Below are 26076 nucleotides of genomic sequence, written 5' to 3' on the forward strand. Positions count from 1 at the left end.
CCCTCCAGATGTCCTGGACAACATCTCCCTTTCCTGGCTGTGGGTTGTCATCCAAAACAGCTGGAGGACGCCAGCTTGGGAACGGTAAACAGCTAGGGCTAGGTTTGTACCAAAAAAAAGAGAGGAAATTTCGGTCCATTGTGAGAGAAGATGCACCAGAGGCTGACTCCAAGTCACACCAAGCAGAGGAACATGTTGTGTCCAGTTTTTGTTGTATCAAAGCATCATAAGCTGCATTTGCACATAACAACAAGTCAGACTTATTGTAGTTTATTAATGAATGAGCAATAAGCTGATGCACACTCTCCAGTCTCTCCCACTTTGCTTTTCCCTTTGTGTGAGTTGGGGTAGACAAGCCAGGAAGATTTGACTTCCCAATTTCTTTGAATCAGGAATTGTGGCTTGTTCAATCCATCGATCAATTCTTTATTGCTGCCCAAAAGACCCAATAGACAAAATTCAGTGCATATAAAATACATTAAAAAGTACCCAGACTACTTGGACAAATCATTAAGACTATGCTTTTTTCAGACTTTTGTCTAATGCAAATTTATCCTTAATCCTGACCACCTCAGAAAGATATTTGACAATCGCCAAAGTCACACTGGGAATTTTAATATCTAATAGGAACTTGGCATATAATTGGCAGGTTTTCCGGGTAGATTTGCCATTAGTGGATTAATCAAATGTTGTTGGACCAGCTTATATATTATACAGGACGGGAGAATGTGCTTCAGGCATTCTTCCTGGTTAGTACAAGGACATAATCATGTGAAATAAGGGACACCAGCAAATCTACCTCGGAACATTTCAGAGGGAAACACATTAAGTCTGGCCTTAGTAAAAAGTCTACCATAATTGGTGACTGGCAAATTCTTTAAATATTCAACTGTGTAAAATGACCTGACATACTGTATATTCACAGCACTTGGTGAGCAGGATGAGAATGAGGGGGCCCACAGATCACAGAAGGCAAAATCCCACAGTCTTTGTTTTACTGATTTTAGGGCATATGTAAGAGAAGGTCTGAAGACAAACCAATTGAAGCAGCTTTTTTGGGCAACGAGCTTGGACCAACAGCTTAAGTACTCACCCTGAGATAAATGAAGGAGTAACCCTGTGCCCAATTTAAAAACACTGAACTTGCACCAATATTTGAAGGCTGACCACCAGGCCCTTGTCAGCAGAGGGCATTCCCCAGTTTCTAACAGTATGACTGAATTTGGAACACAAGATCCTCAACAAGACATGATTGCCAGGTGATTTGTTGTTGGCTTGCTGGCTATGACTTACTAGGGAGCAACACATCGCAATCGCTAGTTTGGGTGTAATAGGAAGCCAAGGTTTCCTGGCTTGTTTGTTCCCCTTGCGCTGGAGAGGAGCAAAGAGGGAGAGAGAAATGGTGGCACAGCAAACAGTGGTTTGATAGAGAAGGACAACATGCTGCTTGCTGACTGTAAACCACAACAAATCAGAAAGTCTGGCTTATTTCATGAGTCTACACACATATTTCCTACTCAGTGTTGTGAAATGAAAGCCATCTCCTGCTATTGTGGTGAACCACCAACTCCAGTCACACTGGTTAGCTAGATCAAACCTTAAATAAGAAAGCTGATTTTCCAACCTATGGCTGACATTTCTACAAGGCTCCATGGGTGCACAACTCAAACTCTCCCCTGACACATAATCACACTCTTCCACACTCTTCACAGCACGGTTCTTCCTGTACCTTCATGACAGGCAGCACTACCCTTTCTCAGAGTTTGGTGGGAAATATCCCCTAGAAAGCAATGCCCCCTCCTCTTTTTCAATCCCCTGTTAAGGATCCACAATAGTGACTCTCTGATGAGTGGCAGGCAAAAAAAGTGTCAGCAGTATATAGGTTTTATATGCGACAAGAAATATTAACAAATGGCCTTAAACCGAAAGGTTTGATAGAGAAGGACAAGAATCAAGCGAAGAACAAAGGGAACTGTGTAAAAATTTCTTCCAGCCCTTGGCAGTTCCCTTTTTAAACAGTTTATTACTGCTTTCATTGTTGTATTCCCATTTATTTTTATTTTTTGCATTTGTTTAACCACCGGGAAAGGCAGAAGAGGAATGTTATATTGGGCAAATGTTCAAACACAATGTTCTGGTTAATTATTGCAGCAGTTTGTCTTGTCCTTTGACTTGGCCTTTCTTGGCGAGGGGAAAAGAATGATATATTTTATTTACCACCCCGCCAACTTTCCCTTTGATGTATCTCCATGCAGAACGGTAGTGGAGTCCTCAGGTTTCCGGTGGATGCTGACCATTCTGGGATGTGCGATGTGATGAAGACGTGAGCTACAAACATGAGTCGTGCATCGAATTGTGGAGCGACATGCATGCCGGTTTCACCACGCATGCTGGCCGAGTTCTGTCAGGATGCAGAAAACAGAGGGCCACAGCAAATGGGCAAGTTCTGTTAGGAGCCGCAGACAATCCCTCAGCACCGGTGGCCAAGCTTCCTTCCTAATTCCCTCGCTCTCTCACAGAACCTAGCAGTGCCAGCCGAGAGGAGGGGGTTGCTCTGCCAAGTCAACACTAGGTGCTCCAGCTTGACAAGGCAGGCCACACCTCACAGGCTGCTTGAATATTTCAAAGGGAGGGGAGATTGAGGAGGAGGTCTGCTCTAGACAGTGACTTCCGTCTTGCTGTTGGTGGAGAAGGGCCGCTGCTGCTGGGCATAGTGGGTAGGCGTCTGGCTGAAGACCTCGGGGAGCTTCTCGATGCTGAACTGGCGCTTGGTGGTGTAGGCCTGCCGTCGAAGGTCGGGGTGGTTGGGATCCCACCCTGGTTTGAAGGCCGGGCTGCCTGCCAGTGTATGGGCACTGGCTTTCATCACTTTGGCCTTCTGTCCTGGTGTTGCCAAGCCAATCAGAGCACAGCCGTCCTGAAAGGGAGAAACGTCTTTCTGGTGTAGCGTCAAGGGAGGGAAGGACAGCGTGGCTGATGGCGGCATGTCCACCACAGGAAACCGCTTGTAGAATTCCTCAGGAGCACTTTCTGGAAGGGAATAAATGGAACAGAGCAGAAAACGAAGGGCAAAACGTTCTTAAGGTTGTGATGGCTCTCCTGACAGCTCTGTAACCATCTAACCATCCTGCTTGTGAGTATCACTAGAGGGTTAGGGATGTTAAATGTTAACTAATTCCACCTGTACATAAGCAGGAGAAGGTTAATGTCAGGTCTGCCAAAAGCATGAGACACACTCAGTCTTGGTTTGTGTGTCAGGCTAAGCCAAACCACACATTAATCCAGGATTGTTCAGGTTCCCAGAGTCATTCTGCTGTGCTCAGCTAAGCCAGGGTTTGGCTTGGCAAGTTGTCTGAATCCAAGTTTGTAGTTTATCTCTGCTGAACAAGCCACAAGCTGTGAACCATAGGACAAACCGTGGTTACAACTTGTGGATAGTCTAGAGACGGCTGAACCGTGAGCCCAGATTCAAAGGATCTGACAACCCATGGCATAGCACATCAGCAGAATGAACAAGGAGGAAGGAGCAAAGCAGTCGCCACCTCCTCTCCTAGAGCTCAGAGGTTTGTGCAAAGCGATGGTTTGGCTTAACATGACAGGCAAGCCAAGCCATGGTCAACAAAAGGGTAGATTTCAACAACTTAGATAAGAATGATACAAAGTCTAATATATAATTACATCAAAGAGCAAACATGCAGGCATTTTGATATTGGCAGGAAAATCCACCATTGCTTTGAACACCTGTGAGTACAGCTAGATAGGCTTTGGCTTTCTGCATAGGCCTTTATTTTAAATAACTTTGTTTGTGGTTACCATAACAACGAGGCCTTCTTGAATAGGTTAAAACCTGAAGAAATGGCTCAGTGATTTGAGGTGCTCACCCCTTCTCTATGTCATAGGCTGGTCCATGGAGGCTCTCCAGCTGTTGGTAGAATGCATCGCCATACCTTTATCCAGCCTTTGCCAACCTGGTGTTCCCCAAATGTTTTGAACCACAGCTCCCATCCACCCCTAGCATTGCACAGCTATGCTGACTGAAGCTGTTGTAGATCAAAACACCTGGAGGGCACCATGCCGTCAAAGTCTGCCTTAAGGCCTTAAAAACTCTTCCAAAGTGTGAGGAATAATAATTGCATAAAGGGGTGATTAATATTTGTTAAAGGGCAACTAATCCACGTTAAATTATTTTTGTCATCAGCTCTTAGTCATCTGCTCTGTATTCAACACCCCCACTGTAGTTGGGCCATGAGACTCACTCTGTTTGCCCTCAGCTCATGACTTATTCATCTCTCCAAAACAGCTCCCTTTTCTGGCTTAGCTCATGTTTTTCTACCCCTGCAATCTCTTTCTCACCTCATTCAATCTTCCTCTGGCATTAGTGAAATCCAGCATTTACTACTAGCGATGGGTGAATCTGTGAATTTTGGTTTCTCTCAGTTTCTCATGTCTCACTTCTCCACATTTTCACATCAGTTTGTATATATTTTTTAAAAACCCAACAACAACCAAAGTCCTCATTAATATGCATCAGCATTAACATATGAACTGCTAATATGCACGTTTTCGTATGCAATTTTGCCTAAACACATTTTTCACAATACAATTTCCCATAATATAATGCATAATTTTATCCACTAACACTTGCTTTTTATGCACATGTCCCCCTAGTATATGAACTTTCGTCACATTGCATGGCTGGAAAACTGCATTGCAAAATTGGAAAAAGGATGAGTTTCAAAAGGTGGCAGCATTCCAGTTCATGTGTTGTTTTGGAAAGTGGAATGAGGTTTATCTTTAAATGCGACCTGAATCCAGTTTCTCCACCTTCTCCAGCTACTACCCAGCAAAATGGAAGGCCAGCAACATGGTGGGGAAAATTTGGTCCAGCCCAATGGTCCCACTTCTTTGTGGACCTTACAATCTCCCCCCTCCCACTTCATACATGTCAGAGGCCATCTCACCTCTGCACAGAAGGCTACATTCTGTCAGAGGTTCCTAGGCACACCCCATGCAAACATCTCTCCATCAAGGCAAGCGAGAGACATTGCAACAGTCCAAGAACACATTGCAGCTGGACAAAAACACCTGAGAAGGGTGTGAAGCATTCCTAGGGAAGGGGCATGGCCTGGACTATGGCCAGATGGAAAAGCTTGACCCATGTTTTGGCTCCCAGGCCTGAGGTTCCCCACCCCTAGTCAACAAAGACACAATGATGATGTCACCCTGTACACAGCAATGGGCCGATGGGCATGAGTACATGCAGATATATCATACCACACTGGGACAACCAGCTCTCACAGCCTTCCTCCAGCAAATGCCAGCCTTACTTTGCCCGGCAGGAGATGCAGTGCCGCAATACCTACCTACAGCCTTGAGAGTTGCATACTTGGCATAGTCGGGCGCTTGGTGCGGCAGCGTGCTTGCCATTTGCAGCCGGTTGTTATGTGAATGCGACAGCCCAATCTGTGAGATGCTGGAGGGGTTAACCACAGCATTGTTCAAGTGGTTCTTGTCTGGAAGCAGAAGGAGGTGGCAAGGTAAGGCTTCAGCACAATCCGCTCAGTGTCCTAGGCCCTCCCAAGTGCGAGCAGAATTGCAAATTCTGTTTCCCAAGAAAGTGGACCTCGTGCCAGGCAGAGAGACAATGAGGCACAGTGGACAGACTTCTGGAGGTAACAGCAGTTGATGGAGAAGGACAAACACCTACAACCCACCTCCAATGCCAGGACACCACCTAGAAATTGCATCGCAGGAGGTTGGAGTAGGTGACCCTTAGGGTCCCTTCAAACTCTACAATTCTACAATTCAACAGATGAATTCTTTTTAAAACACTTCAAATATGTGACAAGAAAAGATGTAAACCCTAGTGGCTGGATGAAGTTGTCTGACTAGGTCTGTGTGAATGAATTGGCATTAGTAGCTATATGGCAAGGGATGTTTAAGGCAAAGCTCTGTTAGGAAGAGAAACAGAATTTGTTGCTCTCTCTGCCTCTTTCTTTCTTTGGCTGGGTTTCTACCTTTACCATTCTTCTGACAGGCAGAAATTCAGCTGGTGGGGAGGATGTGAGTCATTGGAATTAATGTGCATCGCTAGCTTAGATCCATAAATTTCATTGGGTCTACTCTATGAGTATGGCCAGCATTGGAAACAACCCATTGCAATGGATTGGTTTGTGGTCATTTCATTCTGCACCAGGTAAAGTATTTTTTAGCCCCCCAACCCCCCCGACTTGTCCCAAAGGTGGCAACCTAGGCTAGGGACTTCCCTGGAAAACTAGTGGGAAAGCAAGATCTGTTGGAAGGGTTAATGCTGTGAACCCCTCCATCTGATGCTTAGGTTGTATACATGTGTAAATAAAACTATATATGCTAAAGATGCCACCGTCTCCATTGACCTCCAATCCAAGGAAACTGAACCCTGGGTGAGCACAGGAATCTCTGAAGCCTCTTGCCGCTCAGAGATTGGGATGAGCACAACAGTAATACAGCAAACAGCCTATAGAACACAGGAGGAGGCTTTCCATAGCCTATTGATTTGCTTGCGTTGTGTAATTTTTTTCTCACCTCACCACCTGCTGCCGGTTAATCTTGTGACAGCAAAACCTTTCGGGCAGAGTTTGTGCCTTTTGCAAAGCATGTCGGGGATAATGGATCCCAGCCTTAATTAAGGATTTGGGGGCCCGGCAGTATCAGGCGATGGTGATTATGAAGACGATCTGAATGGCTGCCAATGTGGTTATCTCTCAGATTTCATTCTTCAGGGCCTCAAGCGAGTGACACTCGTCAGTTCTCACTTCAGTTAACCAATGTTCAAAGGTGATAGGGAGGGAGGCAGGGAGAGGAGGGAGGAAATCTGTATTTAAACTGGGACAAGTGTCATGGGCAAACAAGAGAGGAGGAGACAGAGCGCTCTCTCTCTCGGCCCCAGGCAGAACTGAGTCACAACACAAAGAGAAGCAGCAGCAAACCCCCCCCCCCATCAGCTGGATGTAAATCGGAGCACAGATAGCCCCTTGCCTGCCAGCCCTCCCCCCCCCCCTACGCAAGGAATTAGCAAGGAAGAGATTGTATGTGTAAAATGTTTGGGGGAAGTGTGCATGTGGGGGAATCCTGCCCTCATCTAGTCACTGGTGCGCTCAGATGGTTTTCACCCTGGCGACTGTTCACCTTGCAAAATGTGGGGGCTGACATTGCCAGAGGTCACACATCCCCCCCCCCCGATGACCAGCTGCACTTCTCCGCAGGGGTGTCCCACTCCCCACCCCCACTCAAGAGCAGCAGAGGATGAAAAGACACAGGGAAAGGATTACTGCCAATTGTTCCCTTTACAAAATGCTCATGAGCAGTTAAGTCAGAAAGCTATCTGCTCCAATATTAGTATTCTTATTCTTATTACTTAACAATATTTCTATGCTGGCCAGTAACTATCATCTATCTCAACCAGTGAAGTCAGTGAAGGTCCTGTGTGAGTGAGGCGGTTGGAGGATGGGTGCGGGTAACAGATTGAGGTTGAATTCTGACAAGACAGAGGTACTGTTTTGGGGGGACAAGAGACGGGTGGGTGTTGAGGACTCCCTGGTACTGAATGGGACAACCGTGCCCCTGAAGGACCGGGTGTGCAGCCTGGGAGTCATTTTGGACTCACAGCTGTCCATGAAGGAGCAGGTCAATTCTGTATCCAGGGCAGCTGTCTACCAGCTCCATCTGGTATGCAGGCTGAGACCCTACCTGCCCGTGGACTGTCTTGCCAGAGTGGTGCATGCTCTGGTTATCTCCCGCTTGGACTACTGCAATGCGCTCTACATGGGGCTACCTTTGAAGGTGACCCAGAAGCTACAACTAATCCAGAATGCAGCAGCTAGACTGGTGACTGGGAGTGGCCACTGGGACCATGTAACACTGGTCCTAAAGGATCTTCATTGGCTCCTAGTGCGTTACTGAGCACAATTCAAACTGTTGGTGCTGGCCTTTAAAGCCATAAATGGCCTCGGCCCTGTGGACCTGAAGGAGCGTCTCATCCCCCATCGCTCTGCCGGAAACTGAGGTCCTTCGAGGATCTTCTGCTGGTTCCCTCGCTGCGAGAAACGAGATTACAGGGAGCTAGGCAGAGGGCCTTCTTGGTAGTGGTGCCTGCCCTGTGGAACACCTTCCCATCAGATGTCAAGGAAATAAGCAACTATCTGACTTTTAGAAGACATCTGAAGGCAGCCATGTTTGATGTTTTAGTATGTTCTGATATATGCTGTGAGCCGCTCAGAGTGGCTGGGGAAACCCAGCTAGTTGGGCGGGGTATACAAAATAAAACTATTGCCGTCATCATCATCATCCCTCCCTGCCCAGGGTTCCTAGGTGCTTCCAGAAATAAGTAGAACAGGTAGAAGTCCAACAAGTACAGCTTCTCCCCCACCCCACCCATGGAGGCAGCGTAGCAGAAACGCTTCAAGTTTCTGCCTCTTACACATATGCTCTGCTGGAAACATTTAATGGGGCAGCAGTACTGGATTACTGTTTGTATACATTTGCATACATTATGTAGGCATTTATGGACTTGGTAAGTTTGTTATACAGTTGATACTGATGTGGATGCATGGATTGCATTTGTGTCCCCACCCCCCTTAGGTGCCTTGGGCTGCCTGTGGGGAAGAAAGGTAGGTTATAAATATGGAATGGCATGCAACATTCAACAAAAAGAGAGGGAGAATATATTTTCTTCCTTTACTGATACCAAGTAGTGCTTAGACTAAAGGTTTTCTGAGGGCAGCTTGGCATATTGAGGCTTGAGGATAGGCATAATATAGGACATGCAAGAATGTGAGGTGGGGGGGCTGTCCCTCCTCCACACAGACCACACAGACCAAGCTTCAGGAGTGCTTCCACATGGCAACCCTCCTGTATAACCTTGAAGGGTGCTCCTGTGCCTTTAAGAGCCAGGCAGAAGGAACGTGTCCAGCAGGTGCAGCACTGTTCATTTTTGGGACTCTAGGTTTCTATCCCTGCCATGCTGAAAGGGAAGAAGCCTTAGGTGTTTCCTTGCACATCCAGTGTGTAGAAGTCCTCTTTTGGGTTGTTTCACCCAGGTGATGCCCCCCCCCGAACCAAACTGGTTGTGTGAATTGTCACCAAGCCCTGAAGGAGAAGGAGAAGGAGAAGGAGAAGGAGAAGGAGAAGGAGAAGGAGAAGGAGAAGGAGAAGGAGAAGAGTTTGGATTTGATATCCCGCTTTATCACTACCCGAAGGAGTCTCAAAGCGGCTAACATTCTCCTTTCCCTTCCTCCCCCACAACAAACACTCTGTGAGGTGAGTGAGGCTGAGAGACTTCAAGGAAGTGTGACTGGCCCAAGGTCACCCAGCAGCTGCATGTGGAGGAGCGGAGACGCGAACCTGGTTCCCCAGATTACAAGTCTACCACTCTTAACCACTACACCACACTGGATGAGCAACCTGTGAACCTGGGATATTCTGTATACAAAGAAAGTTTTCTCCTACACAGGCTGCATACAATACCACACATTTAAAGCATATGCCTTCCCCCAAAGAATCATGGGAACTGTAGTTTACCCCCACTCTACTGTGCCCTTAACAAATTGCAGATCCTAGATTTTTGGCTGGGAGAAGAAGAACAGCCTAGCTGTGTTTTAAGCTGTTAATATGCACACAGCTAAGGGCTTTGTGATTATCTTACCTGTGCTATTCCTGGGAGATCGAGAAAACCCATCGCCAATCTGGACCTGCACACTGCCAATGTGGCTCTCTGGCAAGATGTCAGATGGTCCATGTCCTCCTGGCTGTTTCAGGAGATCCGTGAGCGTCCTAGAAAAGGTATGGAGGGGAATTAAGCAGTGCCATCATAAGTAAAGATCCTGAGCTGTTGTTACTGTGAGTATAATTCTGACACTTTTGTCATGTGTCATTTCGGTTCACACGTTGTTTACCCTTTGCACCTGCTTGCCTTTCCAGACACTCACAGCAAGGTATGTGCCCTTGCTGTTCATTTGTTGCACAAACCTTCTTGCTCAGAATGGAACAGGCTTCCATTTGATGGATGCCTCCTTTTCTCAGCACTTAAAACTGGAAGGGGAAGCACCTTTTTCTTTCATACACTGATAGAGCTCAGTTTTTCTTGAAAGGGGCTGAACAATTTTCATGGTCATATAGTCTGTGAGTTGTGTCACGAACACCAGTGTTGGGGACCAGCTCGGGTGTCCCCAACGTCATTTCTTTAAAATCTTAGTTGGACTTGCAGCTTTGCTGAACCTGATAAGGGGCTTTGGTCTAGCACCAACAGGAAACCAAACCAACAACAAGAATTTATTCATGTTCTATAAGGGGGGGGGGGAGAGGGCAAAAAGAATATCTTATCATTTGTTTTCAAATCGGAATTTTGGGGGCTGTCCACCAAAATGTACAATGTGGCTGTGTTTTGGTTGTCTGGATCATGCTTCTTGTCAGCTGCCCTTCATTTCATTTCATTTCATTTCATATTTGTAAAAACATCTATCCCACTTTTTAGGTAAAAACCCATTGAAACACAACTGAAACTCAAAACCAACAATAGATACATAACTATTAGCAATGGAGAAACAATTAAACCATATTATAAGTGGGCTACTGTGTGGGCAACATAACTGACCTATAGGGAATTTATCTGTTGTTCTCCATTGCACAACATATAATCTTTCCTTATGAGAACTGATCCAGAGCTTGCCAGGCTCTTTGTGGACATATCCTCTGCGTATAGATTAAAAACTTGCCTTGCACCAAGCCAGACGACTGGCCCATCTGTTTCAGAATGGGACACTGTGACTGGCGTCAACTCTCCTCCAGCCTCACTACTTTAATTGGGGATATCAGTGACTGGGCCAGAGGCCTTAGCTGCCAAGGGTGACAAGCCTTTTTTCCACCTGGGGGCTACATTTCCTCCTGGATAGTCTTACAGGATCCCTGCAGCAATGGTGGGCAGGGTGAGAGTAGGAGGGGACAAAGCTGTTGAGCTTTTAGGGGTAAATTGCAAAAAAAGTAAAACTGACGTTTCTGAGGTATTTCTATGTGAAGGCAGCCAAAATGGCGCTGCCGACATGGGCTGCCATATGTCCGAATTTCCCCAGACATTTTTACCGATTTCCAAACGGACACCGCTGCCGGCTGCAGTAGTCCGGATATGTCCAGGAGATCCCAGACGTATTGCAACCCTAGGCTGAGAGGCAAAAAGTAGGTAAGCAAAAGGCATGATGACAGTTCAACAAACCCTCCAACATGTTGAGTCGCAAAACCAGGGCGCATGTCTTACTGGTCATGCTCCCGTGTGAGTCACATGACCTGTGTAAGATCATGGAGCCCAAAATGGCTGTTGTGCTCTGGGGAAAAACAGGATGTCCTGTTTTTTCAGGGACATTTGTGGGGGATGGTTCAAGGGCACACTCCAGGAGCACTTGAGGAAGGGTGCACAGCAAGACAGAAAGGGAGGGCCATGGCCTGGAGAGAGAGGATATGGCAGGGGCAGGGAGTGTAGCTTATAAGAGTCATGAGGGCTAGTGAGAGAGGCCTAGAGGCTACAACTCTGGTTCTACAGAAGTTTGGACCCCAGGCCTGAGGTTCCCGAACACAGTCTGTTAAACATGCAAAAGCACATCTGCTTTCTTAACAGGAAAATATAATCAGCTGCAAAAAACCCCACAAAAACCTCCCCAGAAAAATTATGGCAACTTGCATGATAACTTTTAAAATAATAATAAGACAAAAGCCCTAGAGAATAGCCCAAACCCAGCAGTTCTTGCATTCTCATACCTTTTCACAATTGCTTTTATAGCTTCAGCATGAAGTGCCAAATTACTTCACGTAAGGAACATCTATAATTTGTGTCACATTTGCATTTGAAACACTAGGAGCCTTTCCTGCAATTCCCAGGGGCTCCTGGGCCGAGCCATGTGCACTTACGATAGTGCGGCTCCAGAGTCCGTTATACCAAATGGTTCTTTCTTCATGCAAATTGACACAGACGCAAACTGGGTGGCAGAAGATTCCTGGCAGGAGATTCTTAAGTGAAGTTCGCAACTGCATTCATTTTTCTTGACACAGATTACTGTGAAATGTGAAGCTAGAGCAATCAAGGACTCGTTTACCTGCCGTTTTAAACAAAATGATGCTTAATGGATAACCTTTCTGTGGTATTCTTTGGTTTTGGCTGAAGAATAGTTCTTATTCTCATGCTAGGTCTCAATGTGTGATATGCTTTCCTAAAAAAGCCTTGAGCTCTTGCTACCAAGTTCCACTGAGCCTTTGCTTAAAACACACTTCACTTATGTGCCTTGATGGGCTAAAGCACATGCTGAGAAGAGAACCTCAGGAGGACTATGGGTTTTTCATACTGGAATAAAAGGATGCTTACAGTGGCCCGTTCCTCAGAAACCTATATATTTTGTAAAGACGTATAGCCCTTAATTTCCTGCATCTGATTTAGGAACAAGATCTGACACTGACCACTAAGGTACCTTTGTAGTAGAATAGCAGCAGCAGCAGCAACAACAACAACAGTTGTCTTATTTATTATGGGAATAATCAAAGCTATTCTTTTCATTGATATAATGGAGGATCAGTATGACAAAGGATTGTGGTGCATTGATCCATGCAGTTTGGGGTTGGAATCTTGCATCCCCTGTGCAATAGCTCAGTCAGTAGAGCAGAAGACTCTTAATCTCAAGGTTGTGGGTTGGAGCCCCACATCAGGCAAAAATATTGCTGAATTGCAGGGATTTGGACTAGATGACCCTCACGAACCCTTCCAACTCTACAATTCCATGATTCTAACCCCAAATGTCATACACAACAGAAACCTCATTGCCAGCAGGAGGGGATTTCAAACATAAATGCCAGAGGGGGGATGGAGTTTCTGGAGATAGCAGCTGGCTATATATATGAAATCCTGTATGCCAGGATCCAAGTTTGGGGCAAAAACTCTTTGGTGAGAGAACCCTAGCAGAGATTTAAAGTCACAAAATATGCAGCAAAGTGTGAAAATATAGGCTGTTAGACCTTTAAAATATGCCCTTCCAAGTGAGTTTCAAAATTTCGCTCTTCCACCCCTGCACAGGGAAAAAACCACACGTTTGGTAAGTTAAAAAACGGTTTACTTACAAACTCTTCAAAGGTTTGGTTTATGTGCTTTTTCATACATCAGCAGAAAATTTGCACAGCTAGTAAAACTTAGTTTAGTTACAAAGTGGTAAAGTTCCTAAATTATTGGTACAGGAGCACAAGAGTGGCTGGTGACAGCCATGCAGTTGAGCTGGAGCAACCAGCTCAAACCTTATTCACACATTGAATTCAAAGGTAGACTGGGGAGTGGGGGTGGACAATAGACTTGATTACCTATTTCCTCCTAAGGTAAGGGAAGTGACATAGCTAAGCCTGGCAGGACAGCTTAGTCTATGGTATTAACTTCTTCATGCATTAATAAGACTTAAGCATGCTGGTTATCCCACATTTGCGGGATGGTGTTTGCAGTGCATGGGACAGGGAGAGTTGAGACTTCCAAGCTGTGACACCCTAGCCACAAAGCACCATCACACTGCAATTAGGCTTTCCCCCAGACTAATTGCAGGAGGAGTGATGTGATGGAGGGAGGATGCAGGGCACATGGGGGCCAATGGGAAGGAGCTATTTCCCACCCCGATTTACACATATATACAGGTTGAATATAGGTGGAAATTCACAGCATGAAAACCTCGGCAGATACTGATTCCCTACCCCAAGGTGCTTCTAGGGCTTGATTTTTGCCCTCTGACCTGCAGCCTGGCTTGTGTCTGAGTTCTCTCCCAGTGACTTTCTTTGCACAGACCAAATTAGCACATCCTGAGCTGGAGAAAGGGAAGGGTAAGCATGCCCTCTTCCCGGAAGGCTCTCCACTTCCAGAAGTGTTTATATTTTCATGTTTTAATGAGATTGTGTTACTGTGCATTTTAATTATAGATGTTTATATTTTAATGCTTGTGTAATTGGTTTTTATACTTGTAAATAGTTTCGAAGCCTATTCTGGCATTAAGCAGGGGATATATATATATATATATATATATAGATAGATAGATAGATAGATAGATATAGATGCTTTCGTAGATTTTCACGGGTACAGGAATGCAGGTTTTGGTGTCCTCGGGTGTCTTCCCGTGTAAAAGTTGGGGTGTCTAGGCGACGTTTCGACGAGGTCTCACTCGTCATCTTCAGGCTGGTGCTTTCGGCTGGTGCCTGAAGATGACGAGTGAGACCTCGTCGAAACGTCGCCTAGACACCCCAACTTTTACACGGGAAGACACCCGAGGACACCAAAACCTGCATAGATATAGATATATATATATGAGAAAACAGTTCTTCATCCTAATTATGTAAATAGCCCCTCCTCCCAACGGTGCTGATAGGTTAACTGGGGTTTGGGGGGAACCCCCAATGACTAGCACAGGGAGGCGGGCCAGCCCAACCAGCTGGTGAATCCCACATGGCCCAAGGTGCTGTGCACGGTCCCACAAAGGGCGCCCACAAAGGAAGGTGTGATATCTATATCTATATCTATATCTATATCTATATCTATATCTATATCTATATCTATATCTATATCTATATCTATATCTATATCTATATCTATATATGTGTGTGTGTTTGTGTGTGTGTGTGTCTAGGAGTGTGTGTGTGTGTGTATAATGTCTAGGAGTCCTACTGGTACAACAAGAGCTTTCAGACCCTACAGTTACAACCAAGAACTACTGTACAGATTTGCATATTGACACTGTTGTTTTACTATGGAATATTTTCCTGTTAAAAGCAGCTTGAGCAACCCTCTCCCCCTCCAAAATAGTTGTTTTTTGCCTGTTGATAAAGATTTTTGCTTGTTAAGGTAGTTTTACAAAAATAAACTTCTGTTCACTCTTCTGATTGCTTTTCAAAGGATATTTAATGCTATGTTTTTTATTTGTTATTTCCTTCATTGCATTCTTTGCATTTCAGTCCACTTATTGCATTGTAATTTTAAATTGTTGTAAGCCACCTTTAGTGGCACACGTGCATTAGGAGGACGTGATTAGGGTTGCCACATTTCAAAAAGTGAAAATCCAGACACAAAAGTTGTTGAGCTCTTTTTGGCAAGATCACAAAAAATGCCGACATGGGTTGCCATGCCTACGGATTTTCCTGGACATTTTGCAGTATTCCAAGTATGTCTGGGAAATTCCAGATGTATGCCAACCCTAGACATGATAGAAATATTGATACCAACTGACCTCCTAAATGAAACAGAAGCTTTCCTAAAACTCAGTTGATGCCAGCTTATTACCTGCAAGCAGGCACTCCAGCCAACATCAGCAAAGGCTCGTCATCGTGGACAGATTAAGCTCCTCGTTAGGAGCTCTGGAAAAAACCATAAACGAGCCAGTGAGTTTGGCGAAGGGCCAAACGCTTTCAAGCATCTCTTCAAGGGGAAGCTGGTGTGAGCATTCCAGTGCTGGCTTACAAGCCTGGGAAAACAAGCCAGGACACGTACAGCTCAATGCTTGTACAGGGGCCCGCAGAGAAAATGCAGCCTGGCAGTAGTCACGGGCCTGAAGCCCAGGAGCAAAGGCGAAAGAAGGGACCCATGATGTTAGTCAAGAAGGATTATACTTAAGGGAACCTGAAGAGCCAAAGGGAGCCCACCCCTCATAGCCTGTAACCCTGCTGCTAAGTTTCAGGGCAAGCCGGCGTTTTCGCACCAGTGTTGCCAATGCTCAGTAAATTTTAAAGTCAATGAAAGAGAGAGAGAGAGAGAGAGAGAGAGAGAGAGAGAAAGAAAGAAAGAGAAACTCCTCTCTCTGTGCGTGTGTGTCCATATGCCTATTTTTCAATTGTACAGTGCCGATCAGAAGGTTGGCGGTTCGAATCCCCTCGACGGGGTGAGCTCCCATTGCTCGGTCCCTGCTCCTGCCAACCTAGCAGTTCGAAAGCACGTCAAAGTGCAAGTAGATAAATAGGTACCACTCCGGCGGGAAGGTAAACGGCGTTTCTGTGCGCTGCTCTGGTTTGCCAGAAGCGACTTAGTCATGCTGGCCACATGACCCAGAAGCTGTACGCCGGCTCCTTCGGCCAATAAAGCGAGATGAGCGCCGCAACCCCAGAGTCGGTCATGACTGGACCTAATGGTAAGGGGTCCCTTTACCTTTACCTTTTTACCTTGGGTTACAGACGCTTCAGGTTACAGATTCCACTGACCCAGAAATAGTACCTTGGGTTAAGAACTTTGCTTCAGGATTAGAACAGAAATTGTGCTCCGGCGGCGCGGTGGCCGTGGGAGGCCCCATTAGCTAAAGTGGTACCTCAGGTTAAGAACGGTTTCACGTTAAGAATGGACCTCCAGAACGAATTAAGTTCTTAACCCGAGGTACCACTGTACATGCAAGCAAAAGGGCCAACTAAAGCAAACTCTTCACAGTGTGTGTGTATTTGTGTCTGTAATATAAACTCTGCTTCTCTTGCTTCCCTCCTTCCCTTGCCATACTAGGAGGTGCTGGAGCTGAGTTCTAGCGAGTTCTGGCTGAAAGAAAGCCCTCTGCTCTAGTCTCAGTGATTTGTGCCACAAGGTTCTTGCCTCCCTGTTCTGACCTGTCGGGAGTAGAGGGGGCTTCTCCTTTCACATGCAAGGAGGGAGGAAGAGGAAGGAGACAGGAAGTGGGTTTTAGAGGGCAAGTGGAGGGCATGCAGACAGGGCACCTGCCTTTGCTGTGCCATCTGTTGAAAAGAAAGCTTGGTTTCAGTGAGGGGTTCACTCACCTTCTACACCTCAGCTGAGAGCTGATCTATATTTGTTACATGGAATGAAGGTGACATAGAAATATGCAGGTGAGAGACTGAGAGGGCATATTTTAAAAGCTTCCCATTCATACCCTTTCCTCCCCTACAGCATGTGGTAAATAAAGAGAATCTGATACCGGGCACTGCCCTCCTTTAGATATATTGTTTTACTACACCACACACAAGGGCTGCTGACAAAAAGTGGAGGAGTATTCAAAGTATTTATTTTCCCCTCCATATACTGCCTTTCTCCCAATGCAGTTAAGGTGTCTTGCTGTTTACACACACAAAAAAGCACTCCAACACATCTGCTTGTCCCATTGCTTCCCCCCAGGAAAACTTGCTGAATTGGAGCAAGCATCAACTGCGTTTCCGCAGACTGACATTTGCTCTAATTCAGTGGTAAATTCAGTGTCCCGGGAAAAGCAGCGAAGCAAGCAGAAAACCTCTTGGACCCCCACTTTCTAGACACAGGACAAGCAAAATGTGGACGAGCCCTAGGAGTCGGGATGCAAAAGGAGAACTGGAAGGAAAAAAGAGCAATTCTATGTACCAGTTGCATAATCAATAATTATCACACACACACTGGCATTCTGAAGAGCATATCTGCTTCATTTTGCTCAATGGGTTAGATCAGCTCTGGAGGGGACTTTGGCCTCCATGCTGGATTTCTGGGCAGAGTGAGGAGCTGCAATCCCAGCTAGTCCAGACCATGTAGATTTAGAGCCCAACATGTGTCCAAGCAGCTCAGATGTATCGCTGGAAAGAATGACAGAAACTGGGCGAGGATAAATAGGGTCCACAGTGTGGCTTTGCAAGGGAAAAGACCAGTCAATAAGTAACAGCAGGGGATGGCATTCTCCTGAGCAGGGATTGGAGGGGCTGTTGGTAGGGAAGGGCAGTGGCGTAGCGTGGGGGGTGCAGGGGTGGCCGGCCGCACCGGGCGCAACATCTGGGGGTTAGGGTTAGGGGGCGCAAATCCATGGGTTAGGGGGTGCAAATCCACGGGTTAGGGGGTGCAAATTACTTGCCTTGCCCCGGGTGCTGACAACCCACGCTACGCCACTGGGGAAGGGTACCATGAAGGGCACAATCAGGGCTGCAACAACCTAGTACACAACCCATATTGGGGTTTCTCACACAATGGCATTTGGACTGTTGACTTTGATAGTATGTTGAATGCAGGGCCCGGGTAGGAGTGTGGTGCGGAGGACTGGAGAGGGCGGAAAAAAACCACAGCACCAAATTCCGAGGTGCCAGTCAACATCTTTTCAGAACCATCTTAATTTGTTATGGCACCAGCCCTACCACAAGGCTGAATAATTTTACATTTCAAAATCCTTATACATCACTGCTTTTCTAGCCCTGAGCTAATAATACTTAGCTAATCAGTGTCTACTAAAACAAGTGTCACAAAATTCTTGTTTGCCCCACCAACATTTACACTCCGTCCCAGTTTTAACTGCCAAGACTACTCGCAACACGTTCGTCTGGTCACAACGAACAAGCTACTTTTGGGATGTGAGCCAGTGAGAAAGAGAAGCAATGTTTGGGGTTCCCACGACAGAATGATGGAGAGAGAGGGCTGCTGCTTCCAGGCTGTGGTTACTTTAGAGGTGGTATTCAATCACCAAGCAGCAAATTCAGGGACTCAGCTAGATTGGTAAAGAAAAAGTGTTTTATATGTGATATAACACTGTGACACCAGATGGCGCTGTGGAGTCCCGTCTTTCCCTACTGGATTTCCCTGTATGAGTTTACAATGGGTTTAACTGAATTGCTTCTTTGACATGTCTAGATCCAACCAAGGTTGCACAATGAACGTTGGATTTGGCACTCTTGCACAACGAAACCTGTTTTAGGGTTTAAAACCCCCCACAGATTTTTGTGGTCAGGAAAGCAATGGGGAAGTGTACCAGACAGTATGTGATAACTGAAGTCATATAACCTTCCCACAAGCAAATCAGGATGAATGCTCAATAAACAGGCTGTCTGCAAGTGACCATAAAGTAAGGGTGAGATGGAAAGAGGTGTAAAGAAAACATGCAGAAAAATTCAGGATTGACAGTTACCGTATTTCTGCATTGCAGGGAATTGGACTAGATTACCCATTGGGTGCCTTCCAACTCTACAATTCTATTATTCTCTGACACCAGATGCTTCCATATTGCAGTTTATTGCTGGTGTTGCTCTTATCTGCAAGTTTTTCATAGCATTCACACAACAAAGTCCTCATCAAAATGACATCACACATTATTTCCCTATTGAACACAGACTTGCTTTTTCTGTGGATTTTTCTAAACTTGCTGAATTTCGTGCACAAATAAGAAATTTGGATGAAATGGGGCGGGGGGCGGGATATGGCAAGGATGATCTCACGCGGATGCCACACAAAACATGCATCTGTGAGCAGCCCTGAGTCCTCCATAAACTGCTGTGTGGAAGTGCCCCCTGTCTGTACAGCTGAACGATGCCATGAGTGATTAGCAGGGCCAGCCCTGTCATTAGCCAAAGTGAGGCAGCCACTTCTGGCAGAACGTTTTGGCTGACACGAAAAGGCAACAAATTGTCAGTTATTTAATTATTCTATCTTTACTACCAGGAAATGCACTTGTGAGACTTTCTGCCTCAAGTTGCCAGAATAACCTTGCTGGCCTTTGGAGGGGTGTGTGCAGTTCTGGTTTTGTTCCTGGTGTTTAGTGCACTTTTGATTCTGTTTGTAGAAGGGCAACCATTTCCTCCCCTCTGGCTTGAGCCAGCCCCACAATCAGAAGGAGTAAGTTCGGCGGCAGCCGGGGATGGAAGGAGCTGTCAGTTTTGGTTCTCCCCGTTTCTCATTTCCCCAATCTTAAATTCAGTTCTCTGCACTTTGCAGTGATTTGCGGGTTTGTTACCTCATCAAAATTCATCAACATTTCAGGGCAAATGTCTCCTAATAAACACACATTCATATGCAGTTTTGACTAATGCAAGTGTGATCTGCTTGTAGACTTCGTGTGGATTCTTTAGGGCAGGCGTGAACAAAAGACCCTGCAGATGTTGCTGGACTACAGCTCCCCAGACCATTGGCTCACAAACAGGGGCTAAAATGGGAGCTGTGTGCCCCACAACATCTCAAGTCCCACAGGTCCCTAGTCCTGCTTTAGCACAACCATTTCCTTCACTCCTGATCAGATCACCAAACTGACCTGCTTCCCTATGTATTTACCCAATTATACCTTTTAAAGGCTGAATTCTTTTCTGTGAGGAAAGACAATTATTTTCTGCATCTTTACAGCACCAAGCCTGATGGGTTTCTTTCTCCTACCTCAGCTCTATGGGGCTTTAAATACTATATTTATGGTGTCCCCTTATGTGGTACTTTGTTTCCCAACCTGTGGCCCTCCCAACAGTCTGAGAACCTCTTCTTAGGAGAGCCAGCTCTTCTCTAATAGACATCACTCCACCAGCCAATCAGGCCTGTTCCCTGGGGCAACTGTATGTTCAACTTACATGCAAGCAAGACATTAGGACAGATAAAAGGAGACAAGATGAAAATTAGCTCTCATTAGTGAGCTGGGGGAAGGGCACTTCGTGCTCCCTGGCAGGTTCCTTTCTCAAGCGCAACACTGTTATCTTCATTCCCACTGTGGGTGATAAGAGTACATTCATTTACCTGCTATGGGTAGTGCCTCCACAGAAATGTGCTAAGGATCAAAATGCTAGTCAGTCACATAGAATATTAACATTCAACGTGTTTCATCGAATTGTAGAATCCAACCCCCTGCAGTGCAGGGATCTTTTTGCCCAACATGGGGCTTGAACCCGCAACCTTGAGATTAAGAGTCTCGTGCTCTGCCAACTAAGCTATCTCAATGCAAGTACGTTCCACTGAAATCAGATGCACTTGCTTCCAACTCCAAGTAAATACATTCAGAATCATGATTTTTTTCAGTGCACACACAAAAAACCGACAAAAACACAAATAGACTTCTACCCTTTCATCCTTCCTTCAGTCCAAGACATTTGCACTGATATATCTGCCCGAAATCCACTATCAGAATCTCTGCAGTGATAGTATTTTGTCCGCATAACAAATTCAAACCAATATAACTGTCAGGGGTTATTCTAAAATGCTTGCATGGGGAAGCTGTCATCTCCTGCACACACACACACACACACACACACACACACACACACACCCACCCCAGAATCGCCACTGCCCATAATTCACAACTACAATAGGCAGGCAACTCTGGCCAGAATATGTTTTCCAACACTTCCCCTACTCCTTCCACAAACTCTGTAGATTCAGCTCCAGTTTGGCCTATGCTTGTTTTACCTCATAGTTCTTCCTTGTCTGCCTGTGAGAAGCCTGAGAGGCCCAGGACATCGGAGAACCTGGAGGGAGCAGTGGGTTGCATCGGGTGAGGCCATGGACCAAAATAAGGAGATGGATCTGGTTTGCCATCTCTATTCTTCATGGTCTTCATAATCAGTACTCAAAAGCTGCTATTCCTCACCCAGCCCAAACCACAAATGTGCTGTCACCCACTGTTCAAATATATTACAATCCACTTCATAGCCCCTGCCATCTTTTTGGGAACAGGTTATTATCCGTGCCACCTTCTGCTGCTGGGGCTCTTGGCATGCAGTATGAGACCATCTGGCTTAATCCTGGCTGCATTACAGCTTCTCTGTCCTTATGAGAACATAGTTATGAGCCACCCCCCACTTCTGCCTCTCAGCACCAGAATCCAGCACATTTCCAGGTGAGGGCACAATGTCTCCTCCATATCTGAAGGAGGAATCTTAACAAAGCAACCCATTTGTTAATATTCAGTGGTTAATTTCTAAAATGAGACCTGTGGGGAACCTTTGGCCCTCCAGGTGTTGCTCCTGTTAGCCCCACAAGCCTGGCCAATGGCAAGGGATGATGGGAGTTGTAGTTCAGCAACATCTGGAGGGCTAGAGGTTGTCCACATCTGGTCACTGGTGGAGGAAGAGGCGTGCGGGGGGAGTGCACCACCTATGGCAGCGCAATGGCGGGGTGCCATTGCGGCTGCCCCCCAGGATGCACACCAGCCCTGCCCCCACCTGCTCTCTACCGCCCCCAGTGCCAGAGCATGAAGCTCCGCCACTACACCTGGTTCAGGAGTTCTAAATTTAGAAGAGTGTGTTTCAGTTATTCGGTGCTGGTAAACCTCTGCCCATGCTCACTGGCATTCCAAAATGGCACTTTTTTGTCGTTGACATAACATCAAAATATAGACTTATTGGGCAGGGTGTACATTTTGTGAGCCAACATTTCTACACTGAGCCTTAAGTGTAAATTGAGATCTCAGTTAATTGATAAACTTCCTAATGAAGTGCCGCTTCTAGTCTTAACACCAGAAATTGCACGAACAGCACCAGAGAAGTGTTACATGTCCACTGGGGCCAATTCACACAACCTGTTTCCACAGCATATGGTCCTTTTTGCAATTACTGTAATCAACGGGTTATTTTAAAATGCTTTCCCAGAGCCAGTACTTTGCCTGCCTCTTTTAAAGAAAATAAATAGAAATCCCTTTGTTCACATTTTCTTCACTTCCTCTTCTTGCTTTTTGTGCCCTTGTCTGATACCACCAAAAACTCCCTTCCTTCGCATTTAATTATTTCTAATAGCCCCTGATTGTACTCTTATCAAACAAAGAATAATTTTTACAAGTCTTTATTCTTGGTCTATATTTTCTACATACATTAGTTATTGAAATGGCCCAATACATATATACATATTTGTGTTATAGGGTGACATCCCATGCTGTGCAAGCAGAGAGGGCCTCCATTTCTCCCCCTGCAGCCCTCTCCCACCTCCCCCATCTGATCTGGAGGAATCTCCAACCTGCCAGAGCAGATTCTGGGGGAACAAGGGATTAGGGGAATAGTAATCAGTTCCACCATTTGTGCCCATTCTGCTGATGGGTGGTGGGCAGGGTAAACGCCTTTGGATTTCACCCTAAGTTATTTCCAATAATTATGTAGAATTATTATTGCTGATGGCCCAGGGAACAGGCTGGAATGAGCATGGCTGACCTCTTTTCAGTTTGCTCTGGGTGGAATTCAACATCTTATTATTTTATTTTAATGCATTTCAATTATTTTAACAGCTTATTCCACTTTTCTCCATCAAATATGGGCCCAAAGCAGCTCACAAAATTAAATAAACCAAAACACCATGTTTAAAATTAGTATGAATATTGTTTCATGTAATTGTTTGCTCACTTATACTATATAGGTTTAGGCACTAAATAAGAGCCGATTCATATGCACAAGCCCCACTTCTTTTCTTCATGCTGAGGCATCTGATCAAGGCCTGTATTTTAAAATGAGCTTAAAGATATATTTGCAAATGTTTCATGCCAGGCAGAAACCAGCTGGCTAAGTACTTTTTCAGTTGTTTATCTTTCTGCTCTCCTGGACAAGGGCCCCCCTGATTTATAGCAGTAGCAGGAGACAAGTTTCTCAAAGTCGTAAAAAGGAATTACAGGCTGGGAGCAAATGTTACACTGATCCTACATATTACAGAATACAATCAAGCTGCAAAAACACTAATTAAGAGTTGGTAAATAGTAAGATTTATTGTTTAACAGAAAATAATACCATGTGCTTCCCATCAGACTCTAGATACTGAGAGAGCTAAAGGGCAATAAATTTTGGGGAAGAGCTAATAGGAAAAGCAACTGGCTGGGAAAGGGGGGTGTAAACTGAAGAGGCTTCTTTTGAAGCTATTTTTACTGAGTTCCTTTTTTACGTTGCAAAGGCCTTTTCTTCTAAAAAGCTATCTATGTTATGTATGAGATTTGTTGGCTTAATGTAATTATGCAAAGTATTTAGAAAGTAAGAAATGTTAGATTCTTATGTTAGATTCTTATTACATTGATGGTGTATGAGAATGTGAACCCAATATCTCTGTTTAGATAGAATTTAATACCACGAGCCATTTGTTTTACCCATTTGTTTTGGAATGCAGGGGCAACAGGTGCAAAAGGTGATCTGGTAATTAAGGTGCCTTGTCGAGGCAAATGTAAGATATATGGCTACTTGTCTGCCATTTATGGATAGAAGGAAATATAGCTAACCATATACCACTGTGCCTATCATTTATTTGTCTGACAAATAAATTATTATTTTAATTTCTCTATTGCTGTGTTGAATATTTCATTCCAGCTAAGCGTTAACCACAAGCAGGGTGCTACAATGCCATATATTGGCTGTGTGACTCACAGTACATCCTAGCCATGTCTACTCATAAGTAAATCCTATTGAGTTTAGTGGGCTTTATTCCCAGGGAATATATCCACCACTCAGTTTCATAAACTGTGTCCAAGCATGTGGAGGCCAAGCCCCAAACATAAATTTAAGTTGTCCATGCTGTAATTTGCGGCAGTTTCCTAGATCAGTCTCTTTGCCCTAATAAACAATTTCTTGTAGCTTTTTTATTTCATTCAATTCACCCTCAAGTTCCTACTCACCCACAAATATAACATGGATTTATTGCCAAACTTGTTTCCCTAGCAGACAATCTGCAGACTAGAGCAGGCACCTCACTGATCAGACACTCACAGAGGCAATAAGTTACCAAATTTCCAGAGCTTTTACATTTCCTGTCCATTCCAACAGCCTTATTAGTTTCTTTGAGAGCTGCTGGGGAGGGACTCAGGGGCAGAGCAGTTTTTCTGGGGCAGGGAACCTCAGGCTCAAGGGCCAAGTTGGGGCCCTCTGGACTTCTCCATCTGCCCCTCAAAACTCTCCTCAAGATACACTTCCTCTCACCAGGCCACACCCTCACCACCTGGCTTTGTACCAGCCTTGAGAGTTTCAGCCTGGCTGGAATGTGCTCATGAACTCTGATAATGCCTCTTGTTTGTCTGCAGGGAGGACAGAGAGAATTGTGTGTGAGTGAGTGACTGTAGAAACTAATCCACTGTACAAAGGTAAAATTGCTCCACCCACTTTGGCCTGTGGCTCCCAGAAGGTTTCCCAGAAGGGAATGTGTCCCTCAAGGTGAAAAAGACTCCTTCCTCCTGCCTTGTATGAAGGAGGTCTCAGGTTCAGTCTTTGGCATCGCCAGAGGAAAGGATCAGATGGTAAATGATGAAAAGATGCCTGCTATAGGCCCTGGAGAGCTGCTTGCTGTCTGAGATCAAATCAGAAGCTGGGGTGGCTTTTGTAATTTCATGACTGTCCTTGGAAAATTGGTGCACTTGGAGGGCATGGGGAATATCCTTATTTTCTCCACCAGTGCAGCTGTTGCCAAGCTTGGGGAGGAGGATGAGACAGTGCCTGTCCTGAGGAAGCTTTCTGTTGCCTCTCTATGGCCCCTCCAAGGCTGCCTTCAGGTGTAAAAGTTGTATAGCTACTAATCTCCTTGTCATTGGATGGGAGGGCATTCCACAGGGCGGGTGCCACTACTGAGAAGGCCCTCTGCCTGGTTCCCTGCAGCTTCACTTCTTGCAGTGAGGGAACTGCCAGAAGACCCATGGACCAGGACCTCAGTGTCCAGGCTGAATGATGGGGGGGTGGAGATGCTCCTTCAGGTATACATGGACAATGCCATTTAGGGCTCTAAATGTCAGCACCAACACTTTGAATTGTGCTCAGAAATGTAATGGGAGCCTTGTGTAGATCCTTTAGGACCAGTGTTGCTCCCAGTTACCCATCTAGCAAAGTTAGTCAAGTGATAAAGTGCTGCCTGTACAATCGCTGTACTATGGAGGATAGAGTGATTATCAAAGGTCAGGAAAGATGCAAAACTGGGGCTGGATATTTAGGAAGCTTGCATAGGAGTGATTTCCAAACGTTCTCTCTCTAGCATGTATTATTAACACCTTGCTCCAGGAAATATTGCCGTGCACACATTTGACTTGATGAAATAGTAAAACAAGAGCATTAACTTAAGCAAGATGAAACAGTGACACCTGTGTTGACTGTGATGGTGCTATTTCTGTGCTCTTTTCTCCTGGCACCTCTGCCAGCACACCTGGCCTCTAGGCAGACTTCATCCCTAGCATCTGTCTCTATAGATACCAAAATCTGTCTCTTCCTCTTCTGATTATGACTTCCCTAGTTTTGGCAACACATTTTGTTCCAGTTCACAGTTCCTGCAATGACCTCTGTAGATTCCAGAAGCAGCTTGATGGTAGCATCCATAGTTTCCTTTGGGCTAGAGGACAAGTGCCTATTTAAACATCCCTTGTTCTGTTTCCCTTACTCCAGAGTGAGTTGCAGGGTCACCTGCCTCATTAGTGA

General features: G+C 45.5%; 1 protein-coding gene across 1 annotated transcript in view; it reads right to left on the reverse strand.

Annotated features, from left to right (window-relative positions):
- Positions 1-1870: 1870 nt before the first annotated feature.
- The window catches only part of SHISA8 (shisa family member 8), a 30858-nt gene continuing 6652 nt past the window's right edge, over positions 1871-26076 (reverse strand). The window contains exons 2-4 of the mRNA XM_083698725.1: positions 9683-9810; positions 5364-5513; positions 1871-3030 (exon numbers count right to left, since the gene is read on the reverse strand). Coding sequence (XP_083554851.1) covers positions 2657-3030; positions 5364-5513; positions 9683-9810 — 652 coding nt within the window. The 3' untranslated portion in view covers positions 1871-2656. The remainder of the gene's footprint in view (positions 3031-5363; positions 5514-9682; positions 9811-26076) is intronic.

This window comes from Podarcis gaigeae (genome assembly GCF_964106915.1).
Source record: "Podarcis gaigeae genome assembly, chromosome: 10".
In the NCBI taxonomy this organism is placed as follows: Eukaryota; Metazoa; Chordata; class Lepidosauria; order Squamata; family Lacertidae; genus Podarcis; species Podarcis gaigeae.